This window comes from Thunnus thynnus, chromosome 20, assembly GCF_963924715.1.
Source record: "Thunnus thynnus chromosome 20, fThuThy2.1, whole genome shotgun sequence".
NCBI lineage: Eukaryota > Metazoa > Chordata > Actinopteri > Scombriformes > Scombridae > Thunnus > Thunnus thynnus.
In genome coordinates, this window is record NC_089536.1 from 24,489,570 (window position 1) to 24,504,405 (window position 14,836).

Here is a 14,836-nt window from a genome sequence, read left to right on the forward strand (position 1 = left end):
GTGTGTGGCCCCAAACACCCTGCCCCCTCCCTCTCCCCTGTGTGAACCTGTAGACCAGCTCTGAACTACTGGGCCTCTTTAAACCGCACCCACCAGCACTGTAGGAAGCTTATTCTCATCTTTATCCCTTTATATCCCAAAGTCTTGACCTACGGTGCCACCCTGCAAATCCCATCCCCCCACCCCGCTTCCCACACCCCAATAATCCAGCTATAATCATTTTACTATAGTTGTCTCTCACAAGTACACAATGGTAAATGAGCAGCATTCCTCTAGAGCCTTTTCTTTAACTCATGTGTCACTCTGACCAGCTGGTTTCTCAGTTTTTTGCAGCTTGCTGGTGCACCTGCCTCCTCCCTGAAAGCCTGTGCAGCAAACAGTTATCTTAACAAGTCATTTCATCTAGTATTGAGAAAAATATGTATTTTTGTTTTTAATAACCGAAGAGATACTAACTCTGGTTCCAGATCATTCTTGAAGTACATGGTAAAGGAAAAGTTTGACATTTTGGGAATTACACTCATTTGCTTTGTGTCTAAGAGTTGGATGAGAAGATCAATACCATTCTTACAGTATCTCTGTGCTTGAACTTGAGTCAGGAGGCTCTGTTTTGTACACAAACAGAAATATAAAAATGAGAATTTACAGTTTGAGGGCAAGTTGAGGTTGTAACTATTTCCTGCTAAACAACCAGCCAAGCACAATAGTGTTGCAGTACTGGGCGGACAGATAAACCATTGTTCATCAAGAAATAGTTACACCATGTAACTCCCCTAAAATCACAAACTGTTGTTTTTACACTGCCGTTTGTCTACAGATTAAAGCATTAAATGCACAATATGTAATTTCTGCCTCTAGAGGTCTCTTAATCAAAACAATAACAAAAGACGGAGTGTGATTATGGTGTGAAGTAGCGTGGGATCATGGGAGTTGTTGTCTTCATTGTTAAACAACCAGCTCCTCGGGGGTTAGGATTCCTTCAATGTTCATTGTTCAAAATCAGTGTTTCTTCGATGCTGTTCGGCGGTCACAGGACATCCGGGAGGGGCTCTGTGTGAGCCGAGCTGCCGCTAACGTTTGCTTGTTTCTCTGATAACTTAAGATCCAGATGTCCGATGACTAAAATCCTTCATCCAGTTAAAAGATGTAGTTAAAAACGACCAAGATCTAAGTTTATTGTAAAAATGTGGCTTAAAACTGTCAATTTGTGACAGTTTGTGGTGGACAAACACATCTCAACGTATTACATTGTATGCATATACTCTTTGGTAGAAGAGGTATGATGCCACTGACAGGTGACCAAATGAAACAGACCGTCAACTTGATTAAAATTACGAAGTTCTCTGGGTTTGAAAATTGTTTGAAACATTTGGTATAATCTAAGTACACAACTCAACAAAATATATAACATAGATCTAGTTGTTTTTAGACATTTTTAATGCAGAATAGTTACATATTATAGTTTTAAGAGGTTTTACGTCTATTTTTGAACATTAGACACAGCCATGCTAGTTTCTACCTCTGCTTGCAGTCTTTATGCAAAGCTAAGCTAGCTATATGCTTACAACTGCAATAATTGCATCAAGGTGAAAACCAACCATTAACATATAATCACCCCATAAAGTTGATATGGTGAACATTTTAGCAAACAGATGTCTGTTTACGCATCCAGCAGACACAAAGCAACATTAGCGCTTTTGTCTCCACCAACTCCTGAGAAAAATATCTCTCTCCTAAATGCTCCACTGTGTTTACCAGCTAGTAACTAACTTTGTCTGTCTACTGTTTGTTGCTGAGCAGGTAGTGTACAGTGGGTTTATCAGAGCTTCTTTGTTGAAAATAGCTGCCTGCTGCCTCTAGAAGAAACGCTGATGAGACCAGTGAGACTGAACCAAAACACTAAGCTGAAAGATGCTGAAACACAGTGTATAGCAGAGAGGAAATGCAGAGTTGGGTGATAATTCTGTGTGGATTCATCACTATGAAGGACCACTTTCATATTATACAGTCATAAAAAATACTGATAAGAGAAGCTTTAAAGCACAGACATGAGAGTGGTATTGATCTTCTCAAATAACTCCCAGACAGGAAGCAAAAAACAGTTTTTTGCAGTTAACTCAAACCACACTTGCCTACCAGTTTTGCCTCACAGTCTTGGCTTCTCTGCTAATTTAATAATAAACACCCACACACACATACACACACACACACACACACACGAATACTCTATCACTCTCTGCTTTCTCTTTCTGTCTTTTTCTCTCAGGTGACAGAAACAGTGTTGGCAGTGCCGGCAGTGTCGGCAGCAGCCGCAGTGCTGGTAGCGGCCAGAGCTCAGAAAGCAGCCACAAACAGAACGGGACTCAAAATCGCCACAACGCTGACACTGGCAAGGTTAGATCTGCTCAGAAAGACCATTGAAATCACTTTTAAATAGAAGCAAGCCATGCATTTAATAACTGTGCTACAAACTCTATGTAAGATCAGGAAATCTTTATCCCTTTTTACACTGTTAAAACTCTCCATACCAAGTCTTCCAATGAAGTTTAGTTTGTTTTAACCTACAGCTGAACCTGCTTGTTATAGCTCACATGTCAGAGTACACTAATTTGATGCTCAATCATTTCCAGTTTAATTCACCTGCAGAATGCAACAGAACATTTTATTACAACATGATCTGACTTGCTAAGGTGGATAAGGTGATTGTTTGCAGTGCGTTTAGTGATCCTTGACATTCAGTGTTGTTACTCATTGTATCTTCCTTGTTGGTGTGTGCAGCTTGCTCCCTCTGCTGGTGAATCAGGAGACCATCTTCACATTACAGGAGCAGATCACAGCAAACAGGCTGATGGATCCACAGGTTAGTCTTTGTCTTTTTCCTGCTTCTTCCTCATAATTTAACCGCTGCTTAACACATCTGGTTATGGACTTATAGTACATAATGTATGGTTTAATTTTGCTTTGAGGTCAGATACATTGGGTGATGATAATGTACTTATTGGTCAAACTTATAACTGCAGGTCATCCCTCACCTGTTTAGTCACCTGTTAAACTTTTTTTATTCTTTTCACAAAATAGTGTGACTTTTTCTTGTAAATTTTGACTGTATGACTGTACCCACAAATTGTTACAGATGTCTTCTCATAATATTAGAACTCTCAAAATTACAACTTTTGCACAACATAATGACTTATATGTTATGTTGCGTTTGTGGGAGCAAACACTAAGACAAATTCTTGGTATGTTAGCATACTTGGCTAATAAACAGATTCTGATTGTGATTCTGAAATTGATCTTGTGTAGCACCAGGTGTGTGTGTGTGTACTTGGATGGTGTTTGGGGCCTAAGTGGCTGATATGTGGTTTTGTAGACCACTTCCTCTCTTGACTGATCACTGTTTCACTTTGACATAGATGGCCTCCTTCACTCCTATTTCACCACCTCTCTTCTCTGTCCAATATGTGTGCTGTCTTAAAAGAGTGCCCTTTCAGATGTAGATAGACATACCATATCCCATGACCTGAATGACTGCGAATCTTCACAGACATCACTTGTACTTACTTACACCTGAGGAATGCAATTAAAGAAAAATGTAGCAGCAGTGCTTTTGTTCTGCAGATTGGGCTGTTATTGGCGTCAGTCTGAAAGGAAATGAGACGGAGGGAGAGAGAACTGGCTTACCTCACCTCACCACAGAAACCAATAAAACCACAAGCTTTTCCCAACCACACAACCCATAAAAACACCCAATTGCTACTCCAAGAAAGGCCAACAAAATGTTTTAGTGTCACATCTAAGCGGCAGGTGCAGAAAAATCAGAGAGACGGCAAATGCTTCAAGTATTCTCTGCAGCTTTTTCTGCTGAGCAGGGGCTTTGCGGTGAGCCGTTCAGTGTAAAGGAGTGACATGCTAGACAGAGCCATGGATCTCTGGTGACCTCAGGCTGAATGGGAAGGAGGGTTAAAGTGAAGGAGAGGAGAAATGAGGAGTGGGAGGGAGGGGTCAGAGGGAGGAGACGGGAGCAAAACATATTTGCTAAATGAAGAAGAAAGAGGGAGAAAGAAGAAAAAGAGCGAATTGAAACTTGAAGAAATGTCTGCACTGTATGAGTGATAGGCAGAAGGAAGGATGAAGTGCCAAACATCAGGAGCTCTGTCGTTCTCATTCCTCATGAAGGGTAAGAGTGATTTGACAGGATGTTGGATGTTTTGTCATGGCTGTGGGGGATAAAGCTTTTATTCACATTTCATATCATCTCTGTTGGTAGATGTGGTTGTTAGATGTGATCAGAGAAGTCTACTCATTTAAGTATTGATGTGTTTGTTTGTTGAGACAATAAGGAGACAGAGAGAGATGAAACCAGGGACTCCTGTAGGGATTTAATTTTATTTTTAACTGGTGGATTACCTACAAGAATGTTACCAAAAGCTACTGTTTTGAGCTTGAATGAAGACTGTTCAAGGAGAAAAAATGTAACATCAGTCCTAATTTTGCTGTGTTTTTTCTTCTCTCCTGATATTCAGATGGAAAAAAATTGTCTGTTAGCTGCAAAAATGACTTTTTAAAGGATTTTATCCATACTTCTATTGATATATGATATTGACACAAGTCAAATGTTATCTTTTGTAGTGTATCATCCCCTCTCTCTTGCGGGTTTTGTAAAGAGCAGAGTGCTTCTCGACCCAACAGTTTCCATCCATGACTCTCTCTTGCCCAGAGGCCAAATACCTCTTCACTAGGTGCTGTTTTACTCCCTTGGGTGACCGAGCAGGGCCCCTGACCTCCACAACAAAGTAGAGAAAAATAGAACCTGAAAAAGAGAGGGTGAATTTAAAATACTGAAAGACAAGGAACAAAGAAAGTATGAAGTCCTGCTGGGACATCAGGTCCCCCAAGGTAGATTAAAAAAGTGAGGTTCTTTGACCGCAGTGCATCGAAACTTTTGAAGTGACTTAAAGGAATACTGTAGTTCAAAGAAGCAATAAACTTATAATAGACTTAATTCTTTACAAGAGATGAATGAAAAGATTGATACCAACCTCTATTTCAGTGTAGCTGGAGTCAGGACGTGGTTAGCTTAGCTTAGCATAACAGCTAGTCTGCTCTGTTAAAAGTTCTTGATTACTCTTACCTTGTATCTTGTTTGTTTTATCAGCTCACAAACGGATCTGTAAAAACAACACTTTATGGTTTTTGGTGGAATATTCGTACTGGAACTATTTTTCTGATGAAACAGTTTATCCATTCACCCGGTACATTTACAGTGTGCGTGATTGTGGGTTCGGTTGCTTGATGTGGCCAATGAGCACAGGTTTTAGGATAAGTGTCCATAAAATCAGAATGGTCTTAAACATGGGAACCTCAGGGTGATGACAAGACTCCAGGAAATCACTGCACTCCAGGAAATCACTGCACCCGGCTATCATTCACCAAGAAGTAGTTCCAGCATGTAATTCTCCCTAGTATGTCCTGTTTTATTTCATTTTGGTTGATTTCTCGCTGTGTCGTGTTTGTCTATTTTATTAATCTATCTGTTTCAATTTTTGCATGTATAAATTTAAAAAAAAGCTAGTACAACAAATTTTTACATTCCTGGAAAAAGATACAGTTGATACTGTGAATTGGTGAGCTTTAGAGGTGTTGGTAGATATGTATTTTTAGCTTAGAGCTAGCAGTCTCGCCCTGCTTCCAGTTTTTATGCTAAGCTAGGCTAATCACCTCCCAACTCCAGCTTCATACTTAACGCACAGACATGAGGGAGGTATCCATCTTCTCATATAACTCAAAGAACAAATAAGCATATACCTCAAACTTTGACCTGTACCTTTATTCAAGGACCTGCAGCTAAAAATATCTGTCGTGCTTTACTTCGCTCCTTTAAAGGTCAGTTCACTCAAATTACAAAAGAACATATTTCTTTGCCACCACAATAAAAACGAGTTTTATGTGTGTGTTCAGAAAGATGCTTTACAGATAAAGGTTATTGCAAATGGTAATAATTAAAAGGTAGATGGGTCCTGTCAGGAAAGATGACTAAACAAGCAGAAAGAGAACGGGAGAATGATCAAAACGCTCACCTCGGGCAAACTAGAGGCAAAGATGGAGTAAATGGAAGGAAAGGTGCATTCCTCAGAGATCTGGGGTAATGTGTCATGACTGAAAGATAGATGAGTCATGAGTGTGTTCAGTGGGCTTTCAGATCAGGTAGATAACACATCTTTACTCACCTGGAGAGACCCAACCCCCCCCTCCTCTGTCACCCGAACAGCTGCATGGAGAAAACTGACTCAACATGAGTTACTGAGTTTGACATGATTGAGTTTAATGCAGACTGTATTAATAACTAGCTATAATTTATGTTATTTTTTGCATTTTTTCCATATGACGCACACGTTTGGTTATGTTCTGTCTTTGTCTGGGTATGTCTTCGTTTCTTTGCTAATAGTGCTTTCTTGTTTCAGTCAGGGTGTGCTGACTGGCAGCCACTCACAATAAAGCGTGGCAGAGGTTGTCCTTTACGATTGATAATGTGTGTTTTCTAGGTGGTTCCCGTCGGCAGGTCAGCGGCACTCCTCAGAAAGGCTTTGTGAGGCCCGAACACCTAATGGAGGGCAAGGTGAGTTGAGGGGTAGTTGTGTGTGTGTGTGTATATGTGTGTGTGTTTAAGAGAGAGGCCTCATAAATATCTTTCCTCTCTGTTATTAGGACTCTGAGGCCATCTACCAGTGGTTGTGTGAGTTCCAATTGGAGCAATACACATCCAACTTCATCAATGCAGGATATGATGTACCCACCATCAGCAGGATGACCCCCGAGGTATGTGTGTGTTTTTAGTATTTAGAATAAAGAAGTCATTGCCAAATACATTTAATACATTTGTTATTACCCTAAAGCGAGTGAAATTACCAGCTGCTGTTCATTGGAATTCTTTAAGTTACAGTCTACTCTGTTGGTCATGTGGTAGAACTCACTAATGTTTACAGGAAACATCCTCAATCAGAATATGTGTTGCCCCATTTTAATGTTTTACTGAGTACAATAAATCTACTTTGGACAACACTATTCAAATATCCATCAGAAATAGGTCATGTATTGGTTAAAGATTCTTTGTTTTAAAGTGAATGTCCTCCCACAATGTTGTGTTAACTGGCTCACACGTTTATGTTCTTCAGGACCTGACAGCCATCGGAGTGACCAAACCAGGCCACCGTAAGAAGATCTCAATGGAGATCGGCAAGCTGAGCATCCCTGAATGGCTTCCTGATTACATTCCTGTGAGAAATGTCCTACTCACTTTGTAACATCCATGAAATGCAGCTATTTATTGATTTATTGTATTGTAGCTTTTGAATTTGCTCTAATACCTTGAACCACTGGTGTCAGTCAGGTGATTGATACTGCTACCGCAAACCAGCAACACACAAAATCCAAGGGGATTCTGACTAACTGCATCTGTTCCTCTGTCTCTGTCCATGTGTGTTTGTTGCTGCTCAGTCGGATCTGGCGGAGTGGCTGAGTGTGATTGGACTGCCTCAGTACCACAAGAGATTATGTGACAATGGCTACGACTCCATCACTATTGTCAAAGACATCACCTGGGAGGACCTGCAGGAGATAGGCATCACCAAACTAGGTGAGAGATTAGACTGAGTCTGAGCCACAAGTAGACACTGAAATATTTTAAGGATGTATTCTACAGTATTCCATTTGGCAAGATATCTCAAAAATTACAAGTCAGGTTTTGCTGTGGAAGTTTTTGAAGTGATTTGATTTGTCAAACTTTGCAAATAAGATATCTCATAAACCCTTGTGGCTTTTAACAAACTTTACATTTCACTCATTGTTTTGTTGGGTGCTATGTAGGAGGCACTAGTAAGACTTAAACTGTCTTGTTTTCAGAATTTAATTGATTTCCATCTTACCTTGATAAAAAATCTAATAAAAAAGTCAAAGAGGGAAGTACATTAAATCAAGTCATGTAACTTTTCAGTGAAGAAATACAATTTTCCTCTCAGGAATGAAAAGTTGAATTTGGGTTTACATAGAAAACAATTGTTCAGGTGTTTTGCACGTCATATGTTGCTGCCGGATAAATATTTAATGGCTTTATGACAAAAGCAGAAAACAAGAAGTATATTTGCCTAAAAAACTCAAGTCCACCTAACAGATTTTTCTAGGGCTTTCAACCACATCTCTTTCTGGCATGGTTAAAAGCTTCAGAAGACCATGAGATTTGGTTTAAAGCTCAAAAGAAGGGGAGTAAGTAGAGTTTTTGATTTTTTTTTTCTGGAAAACTCTTAACAGGCCTCTTTAAAGCAACTGACTCAGGAGAATCTTGGGAAATGAAGGAAAATTCAGTGTCATCCTTTAATTTCCTCTTGTGGCTACAGTTGCCACTGTTGAGCAAAGTTACCTCGACCGGCTTTAAACTATTGTGTGTATTGTAATCAGTAGATTATAATGACTGCTATCTGTGTTTCAGGCCATCAGAAGAAGCTGATGTTAGCAGTGAAGAGACTTTGTGACCTGCAGCGTTCTCGTAACCATGGCGACAGAGCCGGAGGCGGGACTCTTCGACGGAAGCCCCCTGCCGCTCTGGAGCTGGTGGCCATTGAACACACACCAACACACAATGTGCACCCTCACATGCGCTCTGACGCTCCGTCTGACGACTGCTGCCCCTCCCCTCGCACCCCCAGGGCCCTGCTCTCCTTCCAGGACAGCGAGCTGAGTGCTGAGCTGCAGAGTGCTATGATGGGCAGGGCGGGAGGAGGAGCCGCCGAGGTGTTCTGCATCAGGGGCGTGGCCTCTGCTGCAGCTATATCCGCCATGTCAGTCAGTCAGGAGAGTATCAGCATGCGGTCACGTGGCTCTGGGAATTCTGGGAACTCTGGAAATTCAAATTCAGGATTTTCTCAGGAGCACCAATCGGCGCTGCCTTCAGCCAGGACATCTAGCCGGTCTGAGGAGAGTCTAGGGAGTGGAGTTGGGGAGGAGGCCAAGCTTGGAGCAAGCAGTCCTGGAGGCAGAAGTAGACAGAGACCCGCAGAGATATGGGAGCACCAGGGTCGGTCTTCTACCCCCAACAAACTCCCCTTCTCCCCCCTCACGCCTCCACTAACTCCCAGCAAGATGCCCCGCTTTGCCTACCCGGCCGTCCCACCCAAAGCCAAGCACTTCCAGTCCCCCAGCCGCCTCTATCAGCCTCAGCACCACCAGCCCTCCTCCCCTTCCTCTCCTTCGGCGCAGCCCTCCCCCACACAGAAAGCCTTTAGTTACCTCCACGCCCAGGCAGGAGGTGCCAACGGGGCTCCACGGGTGCTCTCCAAGCCTCTGCCTGGAGCTGTCCCTCTGCTGGGACCCCGGCCTGGACATGGCCCAGCTGATGACGCCCACAGGGGAGCGCACAAGAAGCGTGCCCAGAGCCTGACTCGCTACGCTCTGTCTGACGGCGAGCCGGACGAGGACGAAGACCTCAATCCTTCCTGTACCTCTGCCTCCTCTGTAGCCATGCCCTCCTATGCCACTCTGTCACGCAGGCCAGGACGCGGGCATACGAGCGCCTCGGGGGCCCAACGCCACATCAACCGCAGCCACTCTTTCGCTGTGCGCTCCCGACGCAAAGGTCCACCACCGCCTCCACCCAAGAGGATGAGCTCGGTGAGCGGCAGCCCAGTACTCCAATCAGGAAACGAGAAAGCAGCAGAGCCAGAGGTGAAGGGAGGTGTGGAGACGGAGAGCGTGGGCAGCGTGAGGAGCATTGCAGCCAGGCTGGAGGGAAGCGGAAGCAGCAGCAGTCCATCCAGAAGGATCGACATACCCCCAGTCTCACCTGTTTTCAGCCCTGTTTCCTCCCCGATTCTACCCGGGACTCCTCACATCATCTTACAGCACTCCAAGCCTGTCCCCGTCCTCGGTGTGGGGGGCCTCAGGAGGACAGGAAATGAGAAAACGGAAGGAGACCCTGACAGACAAAGAGGTGGAAGTACTTCCTCTGAAGACAAAGGAAGAAAAAATGAAAGAATATCAAAGAGTACTGCTGCTTCTCCAAAGCACGGCTCTGTTGACCACCTCCCTTTTGCCGAGGAAGGCAACCTCACCATCAAACAGCGGCCCAGGATAGCAGTTGTCAGTCAGGCAGACGCTGAAATCAAGGCTCCTCCAGAGGGTCCAGTCCAGACCCCGAACAGCCTGGAGCTCCCAGAGTTCAATCTGAAAGAGTCTGATACAGTTAAAAGAAGGCACAAACCCAAAGAGAAAGGCGCGTCAACACCCGAGGAGGCCTCCACCCCCAACAGAGACGACCACTCGCACACCAACAGCCACCACACGCACAATGATGTCAGTGCGCTGAGCGACGAGGACACTCAGAGAAATGTTTTCCAGAGAGTGGGCTCCATGGGAAAAGGCCTGAAGCCTCCACTGTCCTGCAAACCTTCCAGTCCTCTCAGACAAGCCCCCAACAGCAGAGCAACAACCCCCCAAAAAATACAAGTTAATGCACAAACAGCCATTCCTAAACTAACCAGCGTACAGATTCACACGGTGTCACCGAAGCTGGGCGGCAGCATAAACACACAGACATGTATACCTAGTCCTAAACCTGTCAGACACTCACACACAGTGATGTCCAAACCAGAAAGTCCGCAGAAAGCTGCAGGTTCGTCTGTAACAAGACTCCCTCAGCCTGAAAGCCCCTCAACATCAACAGCAGGTAACAGCCACCAAAAACCAAATGTTTTGTTTTATTATTTTGGGCAAACTGCTTCGAAATACAGTTATTTTGGATGATGGATTAACCCTTTGCCTTCCATCCCTCAGGATCAAACATCAGTGTAGTCCAGAGTGTTGCGTTCACCGCTCCGTCCTCCCCAGCGCCGGCCTCTTGCTACCCCACCTCAGCACTACCGGGTCAGGTGGGGACAACAGGGGTAGCGCAGGCTGGTGCGGCCAATCTTGAGGTGCTGGCTCAAAAGAGGCTGGAGGAAACCAGTACATCACTGGAGGCTGCGCTTAAGGTGGTGGAGAACAAACTGGCACAGGGGAGCACTATGCAGAGGTAAGAATTACTGATCTATACTCACTACATGTTGGCAGGGAGCTTAACAAAAGCAAGAAACATGAGCAGACAGGTTTTAAACAAACCTGAACTCACAAGTGCTACAATTCTGGACTGGTGAGTACAAGCCCAGTTTAAGCACTGACATGCCCTACTTACCACAGTGAGGAATTATTCACTCTTTACCAAATAAAGAGGATTAGATCATTTGTTTAAATAAATGGCTTTTTTACAACCTGCCTAATTATCCAAACAATCGAGTTTCTTTCCCCATCAGATTTTTTTGCAGTGACGTTACACATTCTCAGATCTCAGCATTTAGTTTAGTCAGTACAATATTATCGTGACTGATAGAAATGACAGCCAAAACTACAATAATAAAATCCCAGTTGTAATAAACTTGAATTGTCCTTCTGATGTCAAATCAAGAGATTTCTTATGGGGAAAGTACAACATAACTTGTTTTTCAGCACAGTTACAATCTGACTCTTTATCAACAGTGTTGTAACGTCATCCCATCTGTTTGACAGCGGCAGCAGCACAGTGAAGGCAGCAGGGAATATTCTTGACGACATCGGAAACATGTTCGATGACCTGGCTGACCAGCTGGACGCCATGTTGGAGTGATGTCCTAAAACTCTGCCGCAGAGGGATGTAATACTTTTCTAAAGGGAGCAACAGATGAAAACTCAGCAGCCAGAAAACAGGAGATCAAGTTGAACCTTTGATGTGGGTAAGAACAGAGATGGTGGATGAATCAATAAGTGCACATTTGAGGATTTCCTGCACAACTTTTCCTCAGTATTGCCCAGTTTTTCAACGCGAGCACTTCGCCTTAGGACACACACCTGGGAATGTTATTGGAGCAACAACAAACAGTGGCTGCTAGATCAGCTTCCAGATGTGTGTGTATGTGTGTGTGTGTGTCAAGTTTATTATCACTAAAGGGAATGAGGGTCCATTTTATTCACGTTACCTGTAAATGTATAGATGGCACTGTGTGTGTGTGTGTGTTCAGGTGTAGTCAGATATCTTTATACTGAGTATATTTATACTTCTATATGTTTGTTTTTTAACAAATGGAGTTCCAATTGACTGATTCACTGTTAAAATCATTATTGTGTATATTAGAGTTACTGTGTTATATATATTTTGCTGCTTATTGTGTATAACATGGGGAAAATACTGTTTATTGTATTAAAAGCAGCATATTCCATATATATGTGCTAGATTTGATTTGAAATGTTTTTACCAAAGTCTTTTATCCTCTTCAGGAGTTACATTAAGATGTTTCTGTCAGCACCAAGTGGGGGAACACCAATTTTAAAAGCACTATTATCATCAGTAAAAACACATGTTTATCAGGTGTGACTGCTGTGGAGTGAGGTTATTATTTAGAGACGATGGAGTTCAGTTTGGAGGGTTTTACTGCTCGCCTCAGGGTGCTATGAAGTCAACTTACTGTAAGAGTGCAGTTTGGGGACCTTCCCTTTCCAAAGAATGGGAAATGATTTTAAACATTTCAACAGTGGCCTGTTACAAAGCATTTCAAGTACAGTCAACTTCAAAGTGACTGAACATTGTAAGAGATTGTGTATCTATAGTGGAGTCTTGTTTTCTTCAAACTTTACAATGCACAGTACGGAGGCTCGAGTGTGCCACCGGAATAATTAAAGACTTACTGTGTTAATCAACTAATGAATGTATCAGTTTTACATTATAACTTTCTTAGGTATAAAACTCAAGTAAAAAGATAATAAAAAGGTCATTAAATGCAAATTAATAATCTCTTTGTTTGTCCTGTTTTTTAATATATTACTCATTTTTAAATCAGCTAACAAATAAATGGCATTGAATGGGAACATAAATTGAATAAATAAATGTTACATTTAAAAGCCTTTTTCATTTATTTTGTGAATAATTATAAAATGTAATTATTAATTCCACATTTTAAGATAAATTAAGGAAATAGAATTAATTAATGTTAATTTAGTGATTTTTTTATCTTTTACATTGAGTTTTAGAATATACTGTTTAAATAAAATTTTAATTTTAGTTTATATTAAAATTTTAATTATAACTATTCTAAAAATATAATTCATAATAGCTTCTTAAAGCTGGTCAAATTGATATATTTTTTATTTAAATAATTGTATATATAGTTATAATTTTTCCAGTGGCACACAGGCTTCGTAGCAGAGTCGGGGCCCGTCTCACAAAGCAGAGTTAGTGGGTTGGTCAGCTAACTGTGGGGTTAACACTGGGTTTCAGTCTCACAGAGATAGCAGGCGTTCGCCCTGAATTCAGTTGCCATGGTAACTGATGCTGCAGACTTAACCCACAAATAGTAAGTTTTGTTACAGTTTATGGATAAAAAAATAAATTATCTTAATCAACTGTGAGAAAAATACAAGTACAACTGACTGCAGAGTGACAGTTTTTAGTGCTTTGCTTAGTTTTTGTAACTTTTAATTGACCTAATCATTACTTAATACTGCTACACAGAAGACATTTCACGGCAGGATTATATGCGTATGATTGGCTGCCCGTTTCACATGCATAACCTCATAGTTGCATTGGTAAACCCAGAGCTAGCTGTTCACCAGCTTTGAGACTCCAGGTTCACCAGTGTTAGGTTAACTAATACCAGATACCTCAAAGAAAGCCTGAGTAAGTTGTTTCATGGTGACTCTCTCTATTAGTTTTTGTTTGACTTTTGTTTCATTTGTCATACTGTATGTTTGTATTCTGACTCCTTTATGTTTGTTTACTGCACCTTATAGATTATTCACTGCACAAAAAAAATCTGCTTTTATCATTCATTAATCAGATTCCATTTTAAGTCATTGATTCATTGCCATACATCTACTGTGCAGTTGAATTCCTGTTTGTGAGCCATCCTCTTTCAATGAGGCCAGTAAGGAAAAGCCATTACCTACATGTTTAATCCTATATTTATCCTCAAAAATGCTCTCCCTGTTTTTTTTAAAAGCATCCATTAATTTCCCCCCAAACTTATGCTGGGAAGAGCTTTGGGTGCACTGTAACAAAATAAGGGATGTTTATAAGATTTTGAGATGTGAAGCATTTTGACATCAAAACCTTAAGTTGTAGCACTATTGGTTCCTCTGTTCTGTTTTGATGAATGCCTTTTACTTTGAATAATATTTCCACTGAATTCTGTATCCTCTGGAAATCATTAAAAGGAGAATTTTTACGAGTAAATGTGATATTTGTCTTAAGGTTTGTTCAGACAGAAGGTAAATTTACAAAGATTGCTTACAGGGTCAATGGAAGGACTGAAGTGGATGCAAAGTCGCCCTGAGTGGAGCAGTTTAATACAAAGACATTTCCACACAAGCTGTAAACTTTCTGTTAACTTTAAACAAACATGTTGAATCATTTTTGTCATCGTTAAACTTAATAAATGTCCAATAGTTTTTAACATTAAACTTTATAAACGTGCAATACTTTTTGTTAATGTTAAACTTTATGTCCAATACCTTTCAATGTTAAACCTAATAAATCTTCAGTACTTTTTGTTAACTTATTGGACATTTGTAATGTTTTATGTTTTGTTTACTTTAAGCTTTGTAAATGTCCAATCCTTTTTAATGTTAAACTTTGTAAATGTCCAATACTTCTTTATATTAAGATTATATTTTTTGGCATTTTTGGACAGAGGATAGTGAAATGGCAAACAGGAAACAAGGGGAGAGAGATGGTACGACATGCAACGAAGGTCACTGGGTGGAATCGAAACAGGGATGTTGCGGT

At 41.5% G+C, this 14,836-nt stretch overlaps 1 protein-coding gene across 4 annotated transcripts in view; it reads left to right on the forward strand.

The window, feature by feature from the left end:
* The window catches only part of LOC137172486 (caskin-2-like), a 64,150-nt gene extending 50,954 nt beyond the window's left edge, over nucleotides 1–13,196 (forward strand). For all 4 annotated transcript variants that reach the window (XM_067576946.1, XM_067576947.1, XM_067576948.1 and 1 more), the window contains 9 exons: nucleotides 2,267–2,394; nucleotides 2,779–2,860; nucleotides 6,543–6,616; nucleotides 6,706–6,816; nucleotides 7,173–7,274; nucleotides 7,495–7,633; nucleotides 8,483–10,714; nucleotides 10,822–11,059; nucleotides 11,590–13,196. In XM_067576946.1, the coding sequence (XP_067433047.1) occupies nucleotides 2,267–2,394; nucleotides 2,779–2,860; nucleotides 6,543–6,616; nucleotides 6,706–6,816; nucleotides 7,173–7,274; nucleotides 7,495–7,633; nucleotides 8,483–10,714; nucleotides 10,822–11,059; nucleotides 11,590–11,686 (3,203 nt within the window). In that variant the 3' untranslated portion in view covers nucleotides 11,687–13,196. The remainder of the gene's footprint in view (nucleotides 1–2,266; nucleotides 2,395–2,778; nucleotides 2,861–6,542; nucleotides 6,617–6,705; nucleotides 6,817–7,172; nucleotides 7,275–7,494; nucleotides 7,634–8,482; nucleotides 10,715–10,821; nucleotides 11,060–11,589) is intronic.
* The last annotated feature ends 1,640 nt before the right edge of the window (nucleotides 13,197–14,836 follow it).